Source organism: Xyrauchen texanus, chromosome 25, assembly GCF_025860055.1.
Source record: "Xyrauchen texanus isolate HMW12.3.18 chromosome 25, RBS_HiC_50CHRs, whole genome shotgun sequence".
Lineage (NCBI taxonomy): Eukaryota > Metazoa > Chordata > Actinopteri > Cypriniformes > Catostomidae > Xyrauchen > Xyrauchen texanus.
In genome coordinates this window covers 11,237,986-11,262,604 of record NC_068300.1, presented here as the reverse complement: position 1 = coordinate 11,262,604, position 24,619 = coordinate 11,237,986, and the positions used below count along the sequence as shown (strand labels likewise).

The window sequence follows — 24,619 nt, the reverse complement described above, 5'->3', positions numbered from 1 at the left end:
GAGAGCCACTTGAGTGGGTGGGGCCTTACCTGCTAGGTGAAAAGGAACTCTCTTCTCATTGGCTGAGAGGAGTCTGTATATTTCCTCACTCACAAGTATAGTGTGAGTTGAGTGTGCAGAGAGCATTGAGAAGGACAGGCTAACAAGAAAAACCTGTGGCACATCCACTGAAAGATAGCAAGAGGAGCCTTGATAGAGCACACACATAGGGTATGTATGCTTGTATTGGGTTTAATGGCCTTTGTTTGTAATTCTGTGTAAATTCAAAGCTGACCCAAGTTTGTCATGTTTTGCATTTTGGGAGTGCATGCTCTGTGGTTTGGTTGAGAATGAGTGGTGCCTTTGATTTCCTATTTAAATTATGCTCTGTCTACTTTTTACTTCCCAGTCAATTGTATTGTCTCACCAGCTGTATAATCTTTGAAAGTTTGTGGTGTTAATGGATTTAACTTGTCAAGTAATTTGAAAAAAAGTTGGCTTTTTTCCCTTGCTTGCACTCTGAAATGACAGAAGATGCTTGGTTTTCATTGTTTTTGTCAAGTCATGGAAATTTCTACAAATTTGTATTAGTTTTGTTTTTAACATATTTGATATGTAATCAGCTAGACATTGTGAGTTAAATCCTTATAAAGTAACCATGAATGAACTGAAAAGTCTTAGAAATTCATTGTTCAAAAGGTGTGGTAATTCTGGTGATATAATTTAATTGTTAAAATGATAATCTAATTTATGCAAAATAAGTAGAGGCTTGTCTTAGCATGCTGAAGTGTTGATGTGACTTCTGTGAGATGTTTCTACTTCACTGAGCTTCTTGAAGAATTGCTATTTAATGTGTGCAGTATGGCTGAATGTCTCCTTGAAGCATCTTTGTGGTATCTGGACTACAGCTAAATTAACCTAATTAAAGCATAAGACAATTAATAATTACAAACTTAACCATACTTCAAAGCCTCTTTCTGTTTGATGACTTGAGGCAATGACACTTGACTGCTTCTGTGGTTTTGAATGAGAGAGAGAGTTTGTCATTTGCTTACTGTTTCGATATGAGAGACACCCACAATTACTGCTTTCCAAGAGTTCCTCTTCTTTTTTTTTTGTGCTCCTTAGACATTCTTTCTCAACTTCTGAGAAACAAGATTTATTGGGCTGGTTTTTAAGATTTGTGCCATTTGTAATTCTGTTCTTTGATTTATGTCTGTCACTATAAAAACATCATGCATGAGTAATTTGAGGCAATGATGACTGGTTGCTGTGTCAGCAGCTTGAGTAAAGGGAATGACACCGAGGTTTCAGTCCAGCATTGCTTGATTCTGTGCTTTTTGTTATTCAATGAACTTGCTCCACTGTACAGCCATGAAGAACATGTTTGAGTTGCTATTTTACTCAAGTCATAAAAGTGTTAATTTGCGGCATTGTTATTAAAGAAACCTAACTGATGTTATTAACTGAATAAATCACTCCTAATGTTTGAGTGGTCAGTGATATTGAAGTCTGAGATCACATTGAAAATCTTGGATTCTTATTATCAAACCTGCAAACAAACAAAGGAGTTTGATTTTGGATATCAAGACTTTTAAAAAGAGAAATTATTGTGTAAAATGACCAATAAATATTTACGATTCGGGACTATTTTCTCTTCACTAATCAAATAAGCGTATTATTTGACAAATCGGTGACGTCGACCAAGTTAACTCCTTTGTATAAAATGTCAGATTTCCTTGCTTCTGCTGAACATTTGCTCAAAAATTTATGCTGATGATATAATCTGTATTGAAATCAATTCAATTTAGAATTAAAGTGTTTCCACCAGACCGCTGGGCCATTCTGTACATGCTCATGTCTGAAGAACGATTACACCAAAAGTAGACCTTATTGGAAATACTTTTTCAGTAGGAAGTTTCTTCACAGTTTCTGTTTATCATATTAAAGGAATATTCTGGGTTCAAAACAAGTTATGCTCAATTTACATCATTTTTGGCATAATATTGATTACTACAAAAGTTCAAATCGAGGTTACAGTGAGGTACTTATAATGGAAGTGAATGGGGACAATCCGTAAACGTTAAAATACTCACTGTTTCAAAAGTATTGCTCCAAGATGTAAACCATATGTGTGTTAACATGATTAATAAAATCACTTGCTAACCTTTTCTGTGTAAAGATAGATCTTTACGATGTAACAAACCCTAAAATGACTGTAAAAAAATTATGATTTAAACAACTTTACAGCTCACATAATACATGAGTTTTAATAGAAGAATTAATTATAAGCGTCACATTTCTTCCTTTTAAACCCTTCAAAATGTGGCCCCATTCACTTGCATTGTAAGTGCGTCACCGTACCTCGGTTTTTGCTTTAAGAAATGGTTGAGAACATTATGCTGTCATTTGAGCTAAAGTTGAATTGAACCCAGAATATTCCCTTTTAAGGGCACCCTGTTTGTGCTTTCTCCAATCTACAGTATTTCCTTTTAATTTTGTTAGAGCCTTAACAGACAGTGCATCATGTGAGATAAGCATATTGCTTCACCGTTTCCTGTTCTATCAAGCATAAGTCATAGCATGTCTGGACACTCAGGTGAGTTGCTGCAGGTGTCGTGCAGTGATGCATGATGACTCAATTTGAGTGTAAGATGACGAAAACAGGTGTATTTGGGATCTCATTGCACGATAATTTGATTTCTGTGTGTGATAAACCAATTGCTCTGAAGATTTTTCATCAAAGTATGTTAAAATGTCAAATCTGAACAAATGTTGGGCCAGTTTTATTGGTCTTCGGACTCATTTCGTCTTGCTTCTACAGTTTATGTTCATTTATTTTAAATGTATGTCACTGTTTCTTTCAAACAGATCTCGTACTGAAGACATCAGGGAATAGAGATGGCAGTCAGTTCATTTCATCGTGGACAATGGTCCTCCCAGTCCTTGCGTGTAACAGCAAAGGAACTCTCTATTGTTGGTGCGCGTGGCAAAAACCCTGCCATTGCGGAAAGATTCTCAAAGTAAGCAAAGTATTGAATTTGCATATCTAAATCTGATCTAATTTGTTTTGCCATTTGTTCTCTTATTTGCTTTCACATTAGCAAATCATTCTGTGTTCTAAAACACACATTGCTTTGTTTCACCCCAGATGCCTGAAAATATCTTTCCTACTTGTTGTAACGGAGAAGTGTGAGATTTCTGTGCCACTAGCGTCACCAAAACGAAGTACAAAATAATGACTGTTTACAAAACGTTTTCCAGAAAATTCCCCATAGATTGGGGCGGGACGATCTGACCAAACACCATTGGTTGAGCCAATGTTGCTTTAATGCTCAAACAAAATTGTGTTTACACTTTTAGGGGGAATTAATCAACATGGTTTATGTTTGTCTTCAATCTTAATCTTAATTGGGGGTATTTCAAAATCTATATAGTTGTCTTCTTCAAACCTTTGATCCACAAAGGTCAAGAACCTTTGTCAAGATGTTCTCTCTCCAGACATGTGGTTATAACTAGTCACAAACATTTTTGTTCACTACAATGCGTTCACAAATCATTCAAGATACTTTCAATGCTCTGAGAACTACTAAAGACACATGTTTGATTTTGAAGAAAATATCGCTGCCTAACTCATGAGATGCAGCTTTCTCGGCACCAAGTCATCGTTTTTCCTGTGTAGATCATTTTCTCCATCCATCTGGATTTGTTCCAGTGCGTCTACTCTCAAATTTTCGGATATGTTTTCCAGTCTTCTGTCTCAAGCTTCGTCTTCACTCATACATCAATGACTTCAAAATACCCAGCACTGTTGATTTGCAAGAATTAGACGGCATCAAAGAAATCCAATCTGAGGATTAGATGGTTTCATAATCTGAACATTGACCCGTGCTACAGTAGATGTGGACTATTCATGCGTGGGGTTTTGACATGGGGCTGTTTTTCCATTTTAAACTAAGTTGCAGATATGCAGTCTACAGGGCTTTGCTAATATTCACTTTTTCCATTTGTTTATCTTTCCAACTATAAACTACATTCGGAGCCAACTGTTACAGGCCATTGTGTCATGGCCACATTTTGGATGGAGGAGCAGGACTATCAAAATACAAAATAAATAGATATCTTTTAAAGAAATTTAAAAATTTAAAAAAGTGTACATATACATTTTTCAATGTTAAAATATGACATAAATGAGTATTTATGCTTTTATTTCCTTTATGTATTATTGTATTTATTTCCATATTAATTTAAATCCACATTTACAGTATTTCCTAATTTCGTTTTTTTTTTTTTCAACATTTATTTATATTAGCATGTATTTTATTTATACATTGTATATATGTCCACATGTATTTCTATGTATGTATGGTAATGCCCCCTCATTGAAATGAAATGCACAGATGGGTATTTCTTACATGCATTAAGAAACTGTCAAATGTACCTGTGAGTAGAGGGTCAAATAGGAAATGAATTGCCTGTATTGAATGTATGACTTCTACTGTAGGTGGGCAAAATGACCAAAGTCTTAGATCATTACTGTTTAACTAATTTAAAATCTCTGTAACTGTGTACCTAGAGTAACCATACCTGTACAGGCTTTGAAAAATCCTGGCTGGGATTTCTAAAATGTCCAGGATCCTGCTGAATACGTAGGCAGACAAATTAAACAGAATCTCAACTTCATCAAATCTGATAAGACACTTTGATATGACAAAAAGCAGCTTGTGCATGTGAAATTATCCAGTGTCTAATTTTATGCAAACGGCTGGATGTTGGTGATAGAAGCTTGCCTTCATTCAGGGCTGGTGTCATAATCAAATGAGTCTGCCAATGAAAATGGGTCCGCGTTTGATGTCATAGTGATTCCATTGTCTAATAGAACTTTGAATATTCACTGCCTGAGTAGAAAACCTACAAAATACTTTTATGATGAATGTCAATATAACTTTGTGACATTTAATGACTTTTAAATCATATGTTACACATTATAGTATATTACTACAGCTATAGACTGTAAAATGAAACATTTCTTGATCAGTTTGTTTTTCAGTTTGCTTGCATTTGGCAATATGTGCCACAGAATTATTAGCCTACTGAATCACAATATTACAAAATACTTCCCATATTTACACACCTTAAAATTGTATATGCACACCAGCTGTTATGATGGAAAAATAATTGTGACTTGAGCAGTCTGAGTACATGTAAGAACATTTAGCTAAAACGTTTCTTTAATGCATGATTGTTTTAAACCTATAAACACGTTCATTAATTATGTGAAGCCAGTCAAGTTATTGTCATATCTATAGTGATTTTCATGGTTTAAAAGCTGTGGAATAACAAACAGTCTATTTCATTGGTGGACTCATTTGATTATGACACCAGCCCTGAATGAAGGCAAGCTTCTATCACCAACATCCAGCCGTTTGCATAAAATTGGACACTGGATAATTTCACATGCACAAGCTGCTTTTTGTCATATCAAAGTGTCTTATCAGATTTGATGAAGTTGAGATTGTTTAGTTTGTCTACCTACATATTCAGCAGGATCCTGGACATTTTAGAAATCCCAGCCAGGATTTTTCAAAGCCTGTACAGGTATGGTTACTAGGTACACAGAGTTACAGAGATTTAAAATTAGTTAAACAGTAATGATCTAAGACTTTGGTAATTTTGCCCACCTACAGTAGAAGTCATACATTCAATACAAGCAATTCATTTCCTATTTGACCCTCTACTCACAGGTACATTTTACAATTTCTTAATGCATGTAAGAAATACCCATCTGTGCATTTCATTTTGTTAACCACAAGATGTCACTGTGGCCTCCAAACTTCATTCTGGAGCACTCCGAGCTCGACTGCTGTGCCCTCATTAACATACGAACACAGATATGTAGAAATAAATGTGGAAATGTATAAATATGGATACACATACATGTAGAAAATATTAATTAGGAAATAAATACGTGTGTAAATTAATATGGAAAAAATTATTAAGGAAATAAAGGTATACATACTCATGTCAGATTGTAGCAATTTTTTTAGATGTACACTTTTTACATTTCTTTAAAGTTATTTATTTTGTACTTTGGTAGTCATGGCCCTCCTAGTTTTGCAAATTCCTTTCTCTTTCATTTTGAATTGGTATGCCATGAAATTCCTCTAAAATAAGATTGCTGAGAATTTTACAATTCTCCCCCAAACGGCTAGTTTCGCTATGATTCAACCCCCTCCAGGCTAACATTTCAGTTTCGTTTTTGGCATGTCGTAAAAATAAAACCGTATCCAAAATCCACTCAATTTCAGTTGCACTTCTACATATGACCGCTTGAGGCCGCCAATGATCAAGAGGTTAGAAGAAGTGGGCGATCAAGTCTTTAGAAGCAGACGAGCATACGTAAAACGATAAAAAAAAAAACACAATCTGTTGATTGGCCAGTTTCGTATTATAGTGCTTAAATTACACAGAAACCAGACACTGTTCAAGAGTGTGGGGACCGGGAACAAGAGAACAAAGCTGATTTTAAGTTACCGCTGCATCTCTTCACAGATACCAGAGGGCAGCAGAGGAAACGAGTTCAGACAAGAAAAAAGTAAGTTCTCATGCTTTTTATTTTATTTGTATGAGTCGCCATCATTTGCAGCACTCTAACTCTGATACAACTGTCTCTCTGGTCTCATAAGTACACTGTGAACTCACAATAAACTCATACTTTTCTATACTAACACTGCTGCTGCTTAAGACACATGCAGTCTGCGTCCAGTCATCTTAATCCTTATTTAGACGTCTTAATCTGCAGGTAATTCCCATGCGCTTTACATAACCGGTCTAGTCAATCTGTGTGCCCTGTGTGGTAGTGTGTGGACCCGGACTGCTACATAAACACTTGGAAGAAGCTTTCTGTAAATGGTGTGTGAGTTTGTCAAGATTAAGGTGTGCAGAATGACTTTAGTGTGGATTTAGGTAGGACGGACTGGATTTGAAATGGCTGGAAGATGGTTCTTGGGATGTTTAGGTTGAGGTGCCAGTTCAGGACATCAGTCTAAAATGGGTGTTGAATGAGGGACGCAGACTTGTAGACCATTTAGTTTATAAGTAGCTTTGCTTATTTTTTGGCACTATGAGAGAATGTTCTTTTTTTAATTACATATTTGTAATTGTTTTAGAAGTAATGCATATATGGTAGACCGAGCACAGTTGTAACTGCATCCCATCTAATGCAAGTTTGAACTTTTCATTTTCAGTATGCATATAGACACTAACATCCTCTTGTTTTTTATTATTATTGAATTTAATATACACTGCTTAGCCAAAAAAATAAAATATTTATATATATATATATATATATATATATATATATATTTATTTGTTGCGGTTTGGATTTAAATAAGCAAATACTTAAGAGCCTATGATTGGATCATTATTGCAGTGATTAATATGTTTCAGCTGGCAACAATTCCTTTAACCCAAACTGATGCAGTGTGTAGCTTCTCATTTCTTAAATAACCATGTCTGAAGACACATGCCGTGGAAAAGATGTTATGTGTTTTAGAAGGGGCACATTATTGGCCTGCATTAAGCAAAGAAAACCATTAAGGAGATTGCTGAAATCACTGGAACTGGGTTAAGAACTGTCCAACGGATTATTAAAACCTGGAAGGACTGTGGTGAACCATCAGCTTTGTGGAAAAAATGCGGTCAGAAAAAGAATCTTGAATGATCGGAGATCACTAAAACATTTGAAGTCACATTGTAAAACATCGACAGTAGACTTCACGGTTATGTGTAATAGTGAAAGTAAGAGCATTTCCACATGCACAATGTGACAAGATCTTACAGGATTGGGACTAAACAGCTGTGTGGCCACCAGAAAGCCACTTGTTAGTGAGGCTAACTGGAAAAAACTACTTAAATTTGCTAGGGAGCATAAAGATTGGACTGTGGACCAATGTAAAAAGGTAATGTGGTCCGATAAGTCCAGATTTACCCTATTCCAAATCGATGGGCGCATCAAGTTAAGAAGGGAAGCGCATGAAGCGATGGATCTGTCATGCATAGTGCCCACTGTACAAGCCTCTGGAGGCAGTGTTATGATCTGGGGTTACTTCAGTTGGTCAGGTATAGGCTCAGCAACATTATGTGGCAATAAAATGAAGTCAGCTGACTACCTGAATGTACTGAATGACCAGGTTATCCCATCTATTGATTTTTTTTCTTCCCCAATGGCAAGGGCATATTCCAGGACATCAATGCCAAGATTCAATGGGCTCAAATTGTGAAAGAGTGGTTCAGGGAGATGAGGAACCATTTTCACACATGAATTGGCCACCACCGAGCCCTGACCATAACTCCATTGAAAGTCTTTGGTATGTGCTGGAGAAGACTTCACGGAGTGGTTCAACTCTCCCATCACCAATACAAGATCACAACCAAATATTAATGCAACTCTGGATAGAAATAATTGTTGGGATGTTGCATAAGGTTGTCGAAACAATGCCAAGACGAATGTGTGCCGTAATCAAAGCTAAAGGTGTTTTTTTTTTTTTTTTTTTGTTCTCTCCAATTTGGAATGCCCAATTCCCAATGTGCTCAAAGTCCTCGGGGTTGCGTAGTGACTCGCCTCAATTAGGGTGAAGTGGACAAATCTCAATTGCCTCCGCGTCTTGAGACCATCAATCCATGCATTTTATCACGTGGCTTTTTGAGCGCGTTACCGTGGAGATATAGAGCATGTGGTGGCTTCACGCCATTCTCTGTGACATCCATGCCCAACTCACCACGTGCCCCACCGAGAGGGAACCACATTATAGTGACCGTGAGGAGGTTACCCCATGTGACTCTACCCTCCCTAGCAACCGGGCCAATTTTGTTGCTTAGGAGACCTGACTTGAGTCACTCAGCACACCCTAGATTCGAACTGCGACTCCAGGGGTGGTAGTAAGTGTCAATACTCGCTGAGCTACCCAGGCTGACCACATCTTAGGATGTCAGGTCATGGAGAAAATCAGACAAACATGCAAGGTGATCAGTGGGGATAGATGGATATAATTATGTTGAGTAAATTATTTTGTAAAGTAGATTTAGTCCCCTCAAAAAAAGTGATTGCAAAGAAGTATTTTGGTTTGTTTGCACTTGTGTGTGTCACAGGATGCCTCCTATCAGGGTGAGGAAATCTAATGATGTGTTAGAAATTATACATATGCACGCGTATTCAACGTATTTTAAAACAATCAACGAGTATAAAATGTGTCCGTATATTTATCTTAAGTTAGGCATAATGCCTTATTTAGAACATTACAACTGTCCCAGTGTAGTGTTACTACTGTACCTGGTATTGGGACAGTTGTAACAAAACAATTAGAAGAATTTAGAAGATTGGAACAATGTATGCAGGTTTTTGGCATTTATTTTGTTAGTAGACAGGTAAAGTTATCATGTTTATTCTGCGGTGTAAATGTGCAGTTAAGCAAAAAGTGTTACAACTGTGTTCGGTCTACCCTATTAGTTGTTGTGCAAAAATTTGGATGGATATATTCTAGCATTGATTAAAAGTTTAGTCTAATTTTGCCTTTATTTCATTTACAGTAAAAACACGACTATTTTAAGAAATTGTACAAATTTTTTTCAATTAAATGTGATTGCATTTTACATTTTTGTTTGACGCAGTTACGAAGCATGTGAGGTCAACCACCTATTTCTGCTTTCACAGACTTTCTCCATTTCCTGTCACTTCTTCCCCTTTTTTATGTTCTTCCTAGTTTTTCTGTCCTGCTGTAAGGGGGTTGGCCTTGTTCTCTCATGCAGATAGTTTCTAAACACTAGCATCTGGAGCTACTTTTACCCCCCTCCTCATTTCCACCAGCGCAGGCTGAGGGAGCGACTCCTTCCATTTGCCAGGTTTTTCAAGCTGTTGTAGTCAATCTTTTCTAACAAACTAACATAGTTTTGTTTAGACAATTGGTACTAATCCACCTTGACATAAACACTGCAACTTACTGCTTTTCTCTTCCCTTGGGTTTCTGTGAAAATAGTTTATTAGAATTGTCATAAATGCCTCCTAGACTTTCTAGCTCAGTCATTTAGGCAATTTCTCTCTCTCTCTTTTTTTACATTATTATTCAACCCGTTAAACATTTTCTTCAATGTGTTGCTGACTTGTTTAAAAATGTTGCTTGATATGACTTAATCGGTTTATATTGTTTAAAAATTGTTGCCTCAATATTAGCATGTTGTATGAAATCTTTCCAGCTCAATCATAAGAATAGATCAGTACAGTCAGAATCTAGAGTCTTAAGAGATGAGTGTAAAAGTTGAGCAATCTCTCAGTCTGAGTGAGTCTCTTTGTTCTGTACAGTCTCTGGAGAAATCAACTCTTTCCGTGCACAGCGGCAATTTAAACATCCTGAAACAGCTGTGGGAGCGGCCGTCAGCTGAAACGCCTACATCTCCAGAACCTAAAACTCACTCCAGACAGCAGGCGAACCATCAGCAACACAATTTAACCACTGTGAATTCAGAAGAGCCTGTGAATTCAGAAGAGCCAGTGAATTCATCCAGACCTGTTCACACCCCACAAGAGTCTACGGACATCACACAACAAGTCCAGCTTATTGACGGCACAGAACCTCTGTTAGACCGTGACAGTGAGCAGCCAATGGAGAAGTGGATTCAGAGAGATGCAGCGACTTCAGGGGCTGCAATGGTGTCCACCATGCCCATCGAAAAACCCACTGTGCCTCTAAAAAGCCTAAAGATGATGTTTGAGAAAGGAGAGCCCCTCCAGAACAAAGTAAGTGCAACTATAATAATGATCTTTGGTTGGTACCTAGTATCTAGATTGAGTAGATAACACCTCTTTGGTACGCATGAGTGGGATGCCTCTCCAGAAGTTATTTGAATGGGTGGAGAGCTGAAATATCATTGCAGAACTTTTGATCTGTATGTAGTTTTAGGTTGCTGAATATCGTGTATCTAAAATGTTGGAATAGCCGAGAATGATCTTGCTGTTAGTCACATGGTCTGTGATCATGAAGATGCCACCAGTCTCTCTCTTCCAGCTCTTCCTCTTGGCTCTGTAGACAATTCTGTAAGTTTACAGCTCTCTACACCACCTTCTGTGGAGCTATTGTGGTTTTTTGTGGTCTATAGCTTTGTACTAAATTAGTGGCACTTGCTAAGACAATCATCACTATTACTGTTGCTTATACTTTGGAATTAGGAATATTAAAACAACCCTAGGTATTAAACTTTGGCAGGTAACTTGTCCAGCACTGTTTGTGCTACAGACAGGATTGATTCCTCAATGTGGCTTGATGTTGGAGGTGTGTGTGAGACTTACAAGTTTCATTTGGCATGCAATAAAACAAGCAAAAAAAAACAAACCAAAAACGTTTCTTTTTATGACATGCGCCAGACACAGAACCACATATAAATGCAGTAAAACCACCCAGAACTTGCTAGCAACAACATGGCAATGTGCTGACAATGACTCGGAACACCCTGGCAACCACCCAGAAAACTCTAGAAACGCCTTAGCAACAAGATGGCAACATGCTAAAAACCACTGAACACAGCAACAGAAAAGAAACACCCTGGCAACTACCCAAAGCGCTCTAGCAACTGCACAGCAACATGATGAAAACTATTCAGAACACCTTAGAAACCGCATAGCAATGCCCTGGCAACCACACACTTTGTGTCTTTTTTGACAAGCAATGCTTAGTTTGTTTACATTTTCTGAAGAATTCTTGTTTTCCCCCCAGACATGGCTTTGAGGTTCTTTTGAAACTAGATAAATAGGTTTCAGCACTCTGCTAGCCTGTGAGGTCAAAGAGGGAATAAATAAACATTCCTTTGGAGCCTTTTCACTCATTCCTCCAATTCATCCCTTCATCTGACATTCAGGTTATTATCCTAATTTCATCAGAACACTTAAAGGTTATGTGTTCAATATAAATTAGGACTTCACCGTACACACAATGGTGTGTTGTCTCTTCCGTGGACCGTATTGGGAACCATGCCCAACATTTCATCTGGAAATGAGAAGGAGAGAGTAGGTGGAGAACAAGGAAATATTGAGAACTGAATGGGTTTTTCCCATTGTCCCATCATCACCACCACCAGTGGTTCCAAACGTCCCACCATGCATTGAACAAAGCTTTGCTCCATACCAAAGTTCATGGTTCTTCCTTAGACAAGCCTCACTATTACTACTGCTCATACCTGGGGTTTTAAACTCATCTGCACCATTTGTGTTTTGGATATAAATATTACCTTAAATCATGTGGCTTATTGAGGAGAGGTGCTGTTACTTTTCTAAGCAGTCGAACTTAAAACATTTTGCCTGGTGGATGATAAAATGGGTGAAACAATCATGTAGACTTGCATTGACAGAAGGAAACCGAGCTATATTTAGGGACCAGACCAGAATATCAAAGAGATTTGGGGCAGCTTATTTTGAATTGGGCCAGTAAACAACCTCCCTGAATACCAACAAAACCACCTAGCTACCCCCTAGCAACCATCTATAACACCTTAGCATTGTGGCGACCTATTACATTTTCTTCACAAGATGTATAAATCTAGTTCGTCTTTTGTTTTTTCCCTTCATTAGTCTTAATCCTGAAGCTTGGTATCACATCTTCATTCTTTTGTCAAGAGATGCTCTTGTGTGCGCTGAGACAGAACATTCCTCTCACAGTTGGAGGAGCATTTAAGTTTAACCGGCTAAACCTAAACTCCTCAACCTCTCAGAAGACCTTTCCATCATCTGACTGGGATGAGGTTGTTCTCATTGAAACATGACTGCGTTTTGTGCTCTCACCGGGGGCTGATGTCATGAGATCAACCTCCACATGATCACCACAGGGTTGGAGCTGATATCTCTCTGAAAGCGCTCTGCTCTCTTCTATGCTGAACCTCTTTTTCTTCATTTAAAAAAACATTTCTGTATAAGTTTGCTTTATGAATGTCTTCTGGATATTGCATTTGGGCTGCTTTGAGTTATGAGCTGTTGTAAAAGGCATTTAATACAGGAGAAGTTCTAGTTCTCACTAGCTGTAGTGATGACATGCAGTGTCTGTGGTAGACACATTTCGTAACCAACTGGGGTTTGTTGAAGATTGAAGATGTTTCGGCACTCATGACTTCATCAGTTGTAGAATGATGCAATTTTGAAGATATGTAGCTTCATTAACACTTTAGCACCTCTGCAAAGTGTGTGGTTTTATCCGTAAAGGAATAGATTGTTAATGTAATTTCTAGGGATGCACCAGTTATTGGCTGCCAAATATTTATCGGCCAATTATTTACCAAATTAAAACCATCGGCATGTCAGTTATTAGCATGAAAACGCTGAAACTGATGATTTATAGTAACACACTTTGTGAAAACTCTGAATTCAAATTCACAATATGTAGAAGGGTTGGCACTCCTAAAAACATGTAATATAAAGCATTAACGTGAAGTCTTTCACGTTAATGCAGACAAATCAACATAAACTAACATGACAGATGTGAAATTTGCACTTGCCTATAGGCTACAGGATGAGGGAAACCATCAACAAAAATGCTTTGAAACCAGTAGACTTTGGCCCATTCCTCCAGACAGAACTGGTGTAACTGAGTCAGGTTTGTAGGCCTCCTTGCTCGCGCACACTTTTTCAGTTCTGCCCACAATTTTGTTTTTTTTATCAGATTGAGGTCAGGGCTTTGTGATGGCCATTCCAGTACCTTGACTTTGTTGTCCTTGAGCCATTTTTCCACAACTTTGACGGTATGCTTGGGGTCATTGTCCAATTGGAAGAGCCATTTGCGACCAAGCTTTAACTTCCTGGCTGATGTCGCTTCAATATATCCACATCATTTTCCTGCCTCATGATGCCATATATTTTGTGAAGTGCACCAGTCCCTCTTGCAGCAAAGCACCCCCACAACATGATGCTGCAGCCACCATGCTTCACGGTTGGTATGGTGTTCTTTGGCTTGCAAGCATCACCCTTTTTCCTCCAAACATAACAATGGTCATAATGGCCTAACAGTAAAATTGTTTCATTAGACCAGAGGACATTTCTCCAATAAGTAAGATCTTTGTACCCATGTGCACTTGAAAACTGTAGTCTGGCTTTTTTAATGGCGGTTTTTGAGCAGTGGCTTCTTCCTTGCTGAGCAGCCTTTCAGGTTATGTTGATATAGGACTTGTTTTACTGTGGATATCCTTTGCTGTTGTTCTGGGATTGATTTGCACTTTTTGCACAACTACGTTCATCTCTAGGAGACAGAATGTGTCTGCTTCCTGAGTGGTATGATGGCTGTGTGGTCCCATAGTGTTTATACTTGCATACTGTTGTTTGTAAAGATGAACGTGGTACCTTCAGGCATTTGGAAACTGTCCACAATTAGGTCTTGACTGTTTTCTTTTGATTTTCCCATGATGTCAAGCAAAAAGGCACTGAGTTTGAAGGTAGGCCTTAAAATACATTCACTGGTACACCTCCAATTTGGTACACCTCATATCAGAAGCTAATTGCCTTAAGGCTTGACATCATTTTTTGGAATTTTCCAAGCTGCTTAAAGGCACAGATAACTTAGTGTATGTAAACTTCTGACCCACTGGAATTGTGATATAGTCAATTAAAAGGGAAAAAATCAGTCTGTAAACAATTGTTGGAAAAATTGATTGTGTCGTGCACAAAGATGATGTCATAAACGACTTGCCAAAACTATAGTTTGCTAGTATGAAATCTGTGGAGTGGTTAAAAAATGAGTTTTAATGACTTCAACCTAAGTGTAAGTAACCTTTTTTCTTCAACTGTATCTGTATGATCTCTTAATGCTGCATGATTGATTGAATTAAGATTGAAATCGCAATATGGTCTTGCACAATTACTAAACCTTAAAACGCTGATTTTTTTTAAATAAAGTCTGCATTCAGCGGTTCAGTCAGTGCTGTGTGAGCAGGCGGCGCCCTTTAGTGGTCTGGACGGCATTATCCATTTAACAGAATTTAAAAGGGGGTTTTGTTCCTTTGATTATTAACTTGATTTTTCCATGATGTGGTTGACGGTTCTGTGGAATTGCCCAACATATGCATGGTATGAATTTATAAGGTTCTATAATATAAAGTACGTACATGTAAAATGTGAGTTGTGTGGTTTTGAACTGCAAAATGGAAATAATTTATTGATAGAACAGTTGAAAAGCTTTTTTTTTTCTTTTTTTTTTTTAAACTTGATTCTTCTTAAACCCGTAATCTGATGACAAAATTAGGTAAGTGGCAAAATGGCATTATCTGTGTTTTTTTTTTTTTTTTGTGTATGTATCGGCCAAATATTTTCATCTGTGCATCCCTAATCATTTCTACCACAAAATTATTTTAAACACAATATAGTATGAAATGTTATGAAAATGACACTGGTGGAAATTTCCATGACTTAAAAAAAAAAAAAAAAGGCAAATTACATAAATCTACTGTGATGCATGTACATGCATTGTTGGACATTTTGGGGTTCCTGTACAACTGTAAAAAATTAAGTGAGTGAGAAAATATTTTAGCAAGACATGTAGCCTATATGAATGTGTGCTCTGATACATTGAGCCATGGTTTTCATGTGGGATATGCAAGTTAAAATCTACCGTTTTATCTCACCAATTTCACAATGTAAAATGCCAGATTAAATTGTAACTATATCCAAGTAATCACTAAAGAGTAAAACGTATAAAATACAATTCAGGAGACATATGTTATGCATGTGTTAATGTGCCTTACATACTGCAAGTCATCTTTGACAACATAGACACATCATATTTGGCAGCCCGTGGCTCAGATGTTCCCATCTTTTGTGTGTTTTGGATTAATAGAGGGTCTTTTGTCTGGGACCGTGCCCCCTGTGGCTGTTGTGCCATTGCCTTTTGTACTATTCTCTCTCGCGTGGTGTCGAACGCCAGCCGGGAGATGCTACACTCATGCCTGGCCATCTGATTCCCTCTCTGCCATGCTGACGGCTAATCCATAATTGGAGGGTGGGACTTTTCAGCCCCCTTGTTGGATTTAGAGGTTCAAGCAGCTGTCCTCGCCCACCCTCCAAACCCCACCCTATCAGCCCTCCCCCTTCTATATCCTGCTGTTGCCAGCAAAACACTGGCATGCTCTCCGTCTCTAATCTGGCTCTCTAAACACTGCCGGGCTTTAGTCAGACAGATCCGACTCGGTAAATCTCCAGGAATCATTGTGGACTGAGAACTGTGTCTGTCTGGTTTTAAATAGGTAAGACCATGTGGCTTTCACATTGATACTGATATTGTTGTAACTGGAAACTCTGTTCTGTAGGATGATGTTAGTTGGGCTTTTCGTTTAGTTCCTTTTTTCGCTGCTTTACTGAAAACATTGATAGTGGTTGCAGCATATTTTGCAATGATGTGTTTGTATTGAGATTGGTAATAGAACAAATGTTGGAGAACAATTTTTGAAAAGTAATTTCTTGGAAAATGAATGATAATGTGAGGAATGTTGTTTGTTTGAGAATGCTAACAATGTTACAGAATTATACTATATGCAAGGCACACCTTGAAAAATGAATGACTTTCGGAGCTTCGCTCTCTAATCGTTACAGTTTCCTGCAACGGAAAGCCAGTTCAAGATATGAAAGTTATAATACTCCAACAAAAATGGCAAACATATTTTATTTTCCCCATTTTTATCAATCATTTTATTGTGTTGTAATGGTGAAAAGCAAGCATGAGCAAATTTGTTTAACTTCTGTTTATATATGGACCTAAATGTTGCCAGTGATCATAACATAATTACCTTATTGAAATATTATCAAACAAATTATGTGGCAAAAAAACAACAATGTAATTGAAATTGTGTAAAATAGGATGTCATAAAATATTGATTATTGATCGGCATGTTATTTTATCGATATATTTGAGGCATCGATATATTAAAATTAGCCAACATTTAAATTAAAATCCCAATTTGCATGCTTTCCAATTCACTCAGTTGGCCTCTGTTTAACAATTTAGCGTAATAGCTTTGGGAGACCACACATGTGATTATAACATTTACTGTAGCGTGCACACAAACAGGATGAGCTGAAGCGGCACAGGGGATGGTAGTACAAAGTTACGAAAGTTTTGGTACTTCAAGAATTAACAAAGTGACGCTGATGAGTTTGCAGGTTAGTAAAACCATTGTAACTGCGCATGATTAGAAATGGTGACGTTTATTATGCAATCACTCTGTATGTAGCCTTGAGTAGGGCTTTCATTCAAACTGTCAAATCACAAAATGACATTAAAATACATTGAGTAGGCTATTTCAAAGATTCATATAAACAATATATATCATCCAGTGATCGCTAGAGTAAATGATCTGGGTCGAATTTAATGGATGCATGTTTATGCATGTTGCACTCTGTGGCACTTCAGAATGTTGATGCTGTGGGTTGGTGGTTTGTGCATAACTTTTTTGTAAAAAAATTAATTAATTAAAAGTTTCTTATTTTAGAATGTGCCACGTTGTCTGCCACACATATTCTGACTAGCGTGTCAATTAGTTCAAGTTCATTTGCTTCACTTTGCAGATGTAAGTTGTTTTATTACATATACAGTATGTGGTTGAGAGAGGCTACTATAGTGATTTGAAATCATCATTGGATACATTTGAAGCTATTCATGCTACCCGTGTGCAACTCACACAGCCCAAGCAGAGAAATCCCCAATTATTAATGGGTTGAATGAACCTATATCTAATATCTTCTATATACAGATTAAAATTTTTGTCAATAGTATGCCTTAATAAAATTATTTAATTATCACCATGATGTGCCTTTTTCGTCTCTTCGTTATCATTGATTGAAATAAAAAAAAAAAAACTTTTGTCAATGAACATTTTCAGTGATTTTGCTGATGAGTTGAACACCTCACCCAACTCATGCCATTGGTTGAGTAACATTGGGCGGGTTGTTCAAAATAAACCAAGCCATTTTCATAGCACCGCAGAGACACAGTTTTTACAGTTGAGAAAATAAACCTATGAATGGCTTACTAATAGTAAGCTCTGCATATTAAGCTGGAATAGAAGAAAGTGTTTTAACACAAGTTACATACTTCAGCTTTAAAGTGCTGCATCTGGAGGCAGCTCAATAGGTTTTGGAACAGTCCCTCAGTGTGAAAGTAAATTGGATTGGCAACATGATCACACGAGAATTGGACATGTTGCTATCAGATGTTCTCGTACCCTGACATTGACCCGATTCTGCAGAGTTCATCTCCCATCAGATATCTTTACATCAATTCAAATTTGGTTACCTTTTATTGTGGTGCTACTGAAAGCGCATGTGTGAGCAGCCTCAGAAACAAGGGTTCTGGTCTTGTGTAGACCAGTAAGTAATTGCATTCACATAATCAATGATGAGAACAATTCATTTATGCATTTGGCAGACACTTTTATGCAAAGCAACTTACAGGGACAATACCCCCCCGGAGCAACGTGGAGTTAAGTGCCTTGCTCAAGGACACAATGGTGGTGGCTGTGGGGATCGAACCGACAACCTTCTGCTTAACAGTTTAGTGCTTTAGCCTACTACGCCACCACCTCTCCAATTCAGAGGTTGCAATTTCCTTTCAAGATTACATTTTTACTCCACTAACGGTTTGGGTTAGGGCGTATGGTTAAAAAAATATATACATTTCTGTTGATTTGCATTACATCATTTACTAAAAAACATTGCAATTAAAAATACAACTCTCTTTTGGTGCCACTCTGTGGACAGTTCACCTGTAAATTGGAGATAATCAGCTTTGGCCACTTTGGGCAGTGGCTTGAACTTCGGTAAGCACAGGCTGATTTAAGCTGACTTTGACTCTCGTCAATTTCACAGTGAGATCAGTCTGGGATCAGGGTTGTTGACTGAGCGCAGAAGCTGTCTCTAAGAGCTCATTACAGGATTATTAATTCCAGCGTAGGAGAAGCTGGCAGAGCAGCAAAAAAGTTTAAACTCTGCCATCACAACTTAAGAGTGGCTCTTGTCACCCCCTTCATTTTACTTTGTGACTTTGAATTCACATTCATTATTCATATTGCCGTCATACGGTCATAAATAATTCAGTGTTTTCATAATTGCTCATTGTTTTGCTAATTTCTCGTATTTCTTTTAAATAATTAATTGTTTCAGCCATTTACATAACATTGGTGTTGTTAGATCTGTTTTGTGCAAGATCAATGCACAAAACAGTTTGCTATATATCAATACGTTTTCCGTTTTGTAGTCGGTGTTTAAAGCCAACGTAAAACGGCGTTTGTATGCAATTTTTGCTTCATTAATATTATGGATTTCCTAGTTAATACATTTTTCTTGTTAAATGTACATTTATCCGAATAAAACTTATTATTTGGAAATTGATTGGATTGTGAAAAGTGGGCTTTATAAGATTAGAGCCAATCACAGCAGTGGGCGTTTACGGTCAAGTCTTAAAGAGAAGCAGCACCAAAATGGAGCTTTTCTGACAGAGGGTCAAGAATTAGGGAGGAAAATAATCATGTTCTACAAATACCGTATTTGACAATATAAGTGAACCTCAATGAACCTATTAAAATAATAAAAAGGCATGCCATGACACCTTTTTGAAGCGTTTTCATTTTATGACCTAGGTTGGTATAGAGAGACTGGGGGAAAAAGAGGGGGAATGGGATGTGAACATAATGCAAGCAGGACACGCACCCCTGCACCATTGTGTCGGGAGCCTGTTTGCACCACAGCTCTAACTTTAAGGTCTTTTTTATGCTGTAGCCCTCTTAATTAAGCCGTTTCTTTGTCTGTTTAGGTGTCCAGAGAGCTTTGTAAAACTGGAGACAGTGGATCTGACAATATGGAACCAGAAGACCGAGGTACAAACCGAACACAACATGCACACAGTTTGTGAAATATGTTTCCAGTTACACAACCCCTTTACAACATTTCATGATCTTCCTGCTTCCTCTTTACAACACTGTAAGAATCAGCTTTCAGGAACGTGCTGATTGCAGGTCTTTTGGGAGTTCTGTGGAAATTCCTGTTTTCCATTGTCTCTCTCTGACCTTGTGGCTCGCAGTTTTGTTTTGTTTTGCTAGTTATCAAGAACTCCCTTGACTGATTTCATGCCTTCTTGCTTTCCATGATCTACAGAAAGTCATGACACTGAAGTGAAAATGGTGGAGTCCACCCCTCTTAGGGACCGAATGGCCATGTACCAGGCAGCTGTGACTAAGCTCGATATCTCCTCCTCCCCCGCTGTGAGTATGTCACTTCTCTGTTTCACCATAAATCACCCCCTGGTTGCTGACACACTATATGACTTTATTAAATGCAATAGGGTTTGTTCTTTGGGCAAAGTAGACCCTTTCAAAATCAAATCACTTTATTGTCACTACACCATATACAGTACGCAAGGGCAAAAGTGAGTGGCAGTCTTGGGTGTATGGACCCCCAATATTGCAGTCATGTTGTGCCAGTATAAGTCAATATACAAAATGTGCAAGATACACAATATGCAACTACGCAGTGCAAGAAAATGGTTTCTGGATGACTGTACATTATCCCTTCACTTGCACAGGTTAATACATGGTGTAAAAATATTTCTCATTGTTAATTCACGTTAGCTAATACGTAAACGTTTACAATCTTATTGTATAGTATTACCCATAATGTGTTTGTAAACTATATAACATACATGTATGTGAAATGTGCATAATGCACATTTGCGTCTGACAACCCTTTCCCTATTGTTTTGCGATTTAGAGTGAACCAGCAGACGATGAAGTTCGCAGTCACAGTGGGAAACAGAAGGAAAATGTGCCGCCACTCCCTGCTGATGTGGTGAGAACCATCATTGCTCTTCAACTGCGCTAAAAAATGATGTATGATTGTTATTGTGATGGGACTGTACTGCTGATCTCACTTGTATGGTCTCATTCTCTATCAGTCCCTACAGGGATCTGATACAATCAGGAAAAGCCCCATTCCAGACAGGAAAGGTGAGGTTTTTATCTGGTATTTACACCTTCACACTAACATTTTCAGGCAAGTCATGAGTGGAAAGTTTCTTGTTTTTAATCACAGTTCAAGTGTATTTGTATTGTTTTGACATAAATATATTCCAGGTTCAATACAAGTTCATCTCAATCACAAACATCTCAGCGTTTGTGGCATAATGTTGATTACTGCAAAAAAACGTTAGACTCGTTCCTCCTTTTCTTTAAAGCAATAAATCGACGTTACATTTGAGGCACTTACAATGGAAGTGAATGTGTGGGGTGTGGGGTGGGGGGTGAGTCGAAATTACTTTGTGATAATCAACAATATGCCAAAAATGCTGTCAATTGAGCTTAACTTGTCTTGAACCAGGAATAATTCTTTAAAGATAAGTTTTCATTAATGAAATCTTCTCCTTGCCTGCTGTGGAACCGAAAAAGTGGAATTTTAAAGACTGCTCCTGCAGTTGTTTTCCCCATACATAAGCACAGATGGGCTGTCAAGGTTGAGAAAGAACAAAATATGTACCATAAATGTAGTCCATATGACTTGTGTGCTGTATTACAAGTCTTCTGACACCATGGGGGCGGCTGTGGCTCAGATGGTAGAGCGGGTCGGCCACTGATCGCAGGGTTGGTGGTTCGATTCCTAGCCCACATGACCCCACATGCTGAAGTGTTCTTGGGCAAGACACTGAACCCCAAGTTGCTCCCAATGGCAGGCTAGCACCTTGCATGGCAGCTCTGCCACCACTGGTGTGTGTGAATGAGTCCCAGCGTAAAGTGCTTTGAATACGGTTAAGGTTAAAAAGGCGCTATATAAGTGCAGACCATTTACCATACATATTGAAATTTAGTCAGTATTTTGATATTGGTGCAAATTATTCCTTTTATGAACCAAAAACAAGATTTTTGGTTTAGTCTTCTAGTGCCCTCTAGTGTTGAATTTGATCCATTTAACAAAAGTCACTGTTATCTCCATTTGCAGGCTCTGTTGTGAGTCCTGAACAAAACCAAACTAAAGCCGCCAGGGTGAGTATGCAGTTGAACAGTATTATAATCTTAAACTGTATTTTCACGGTCCATAACCTGTGTGGCTTTTACCTAAATATCTGTATGTTTGTTTGCACTCACTTAGATGTTTTGTTTGCCTGTTCGCGAATCCTGCGTGATGTGCCTTAAGACCGTGTACCCACTAGAAAAACTTGTAGCCAATCAGCAGATTTACCACAACACCTGCTTCCGCTGTGCCTACTGCAACACTAAACTCAGGTGAGGGTAAAAGTCTTAGTGATGTTCTGTTTGGTGTCTGGTGCATTTCAATCCTCTCACCATGTTTTGCCGCCCTCTTCTGACCAGTTTGGTGAACTATGCCTCTTTGCACAACAATGTCTACTGTAAGCCACACTTCTGCCAGCTGTTCAAAGCCAAGGGGAACTACGATGAGGGTTTCGGCCACCGACCCCATAAGGAGCTTTGGGAGGTGAGAGGAGAGGGAGTTGAGGAACAAGTCAAGGAATCTCCTCCAGAAACAATGTCTAATCCCCCATTAGAGTCTCCGCTGGTCAAGGTAAATGTTCTGGCGGCAACTTTGGAGACCCAGACTGCCTCTGAGAGGATTGAGAAGCCATTGGAAACTGGACGACTGAAAATATCCTGGCCTCCACAGTCTGGAGAAGAAAGCACAACCCTTGCAGCTACTGACGGCAGTGCTGTCAAACCCATTCGCCCGAAATGGCCCCCAGAGGGCGACGCTGTACCAAGCAATTTGGATGCTTCTGATCTTCCAAAGATTCGCAGGAGCGTCTCCCTCAAAGAGAGAAGCAAACCTTTCTCGATACTTGGCTCTGCTTCTCTACCAGTTACCCAGCCCAGAGAGAGATCTCCATGCCAAAGATCTCCAGCAAATGAGGAAATGTCACCTGTTTCTTCAACCACAGACACGACCATCTCCTCAGAGGACATGACTGAAATGAACCAATCCGAAGAGGAAGAAACTGAGGAAGGAAACAAGGAGGAAGATGATGAGGAAAGAATGGAACAAGAGGAAGTGGAAGAGGAAATTTCCTCGCTGAAAAGCAAAAGCAGCTCGCTGGTAAACAGTTCTGCTCCATCGCCTGAGGCCGAGTCTGGCTTGGATTCAGAGCAGAACCAGACCTCTCAGGATGTGGGCTTCTGGGATGGAGAGGAGGCAGAGGAAGATCGAAGTGACGTCACTGTTGAGGATCTGATTAAGAGGAACCGTCATTATGACAATGAGGATGAAGATGACGTTGTTTGAGTGAATGAAATAGTCATTTATTCCTTGAACCAATGTATTTTAATGTCGTCTTCGAGTTTCTGTCCTTTTGTGCAATTTATTTCTTAAGCTTTTTACATGTGCCTATAAATGTATGTAACTAAACAAAAAACGAGTAGTTTTTCAGAACGTTTCTTTAGATAAAATGGTAGCTCTTGAAGGGATAGTTCACCTAAATGTTGTTCCAAACCCGTGACAAACCGACTGACTTTCGTGGAACAGAAAAGATGTTAGGCAGAATGGTAAGGACTGACAACCTCAGTCACCACCCACTTTTATTGTATAGAGACTAAAAGTGCAATAAAAGTAAATGGTGACTGAGGATGACATTCTGCCTAACTTTTTTTTTTATGCTCCATGTAAGGAGGTCATATGGGTTTGGAACAACATGAGTGAGTAGATGATGATAATTATTTTGGGGGGAACTATCCCTTTAAAACATGGTCAAGTATAGTTTTATGAAATTTTAAATAATTTGGTACTCTTATGTTCTTTTACGTTAATGGACTATAGAATATTTTCTGCTACTTTGTTCAATGTCAGAATAAGAATGCACATCAAAAACAAGCAAAAATAGACCGACTATGTTTTTTTATATTGCTTTTAAGAACTTAAGATTGGATCATTAGGCTTATCTATGTTCAGTTTGTAAAGCTCCCCATCTTAAAAGGATTGCTCACCCAAAAATGAAAATTCTTTACTTGCCCTCATTTTGTTCCAAACCTTTTTGGTTTTAGTCACCATTCAGTGGCTTTGCAGGCTTTTCCAAACAATAAAAGTGAATGGTGACTGAGGCTAACCCTGTGCCTAACACCTCATTTTTGTGTTCAGTTAAAGAGAGTCTGAAACAACTTGAAAGTGAGAAAATAATGACAGAATTTTTATTTTACGGATGAACTCTCCTTTTAAGAACTAGGAATGTGAAGGTTTTGTTCAGTTCAAATGCATTATATTGCCTGTACCACATTTAATTGATCTTGCAACTTCTGAATGTTTTTATTGCTTAATGGTACTATTTAATTGCATTTTAAATCTTTTTTTTTTTTTTTTTTAATCACTGGACCAAATATCCTGGAAAACTATTGTTTAAAATAAATTTACTACTACAGAATCATGTGCCTGAAAGCAGTTTGTTTCCTCAAAATAACTCTGTACAGAGAGTTGCCGTAATGACGTACCTTTTCACAGTAAGCACATATTTAATTACTGACGTGAATGAAAACCAGACTGTGCGGGAAATATTTCTAGTCCCCAATAGCATGCACTGTAAAGCTCCAAGGTCACATCTTACTTTCCAGAACTCATGTTTTCTGGAGTTTTTTTTTTTTT

General features: G+C 38.2%; 1 protein-coding gene across 1 annotated transcript; it reads left to right on the top strand.

The window, feature by feature from the left end:
- LOC127618707 (LIM domain and actin-binding protein 1-like) lies at positions 1 to 24,380 on the top strand. The gene is made up of 11 exons (XM_052091310.1): positions 1 to 210; positions 2,851 to 3,002; positions 6,532 to 6,574; positions 10,337 to 10,771; positions 19,806 to 19,869; positions 20,147 to 20,253; positions 20,759 to 20,836; positions 20,943 to 20,994; positions 21,980 to 22,023; positions 22,130 to 22,263; positions 22,351 to 24,380. The coding sequence occupies exons 2-11, from the start codon at positions 2,881 to 2,883 to the stop codon at positions 23,270 to 23,272; spliced, it is 2,001 nt and encodes a 666-aa protein (XP_051947270.1). The 5' UTR covers positions 1 to 210; positions 2,851 to 2,880; the 3' UTR covers positions 23,273 to 24,380.
- The last annotated feature ends 239 nt before the right edge of the window (positions 24,381 to 24,619 follow it).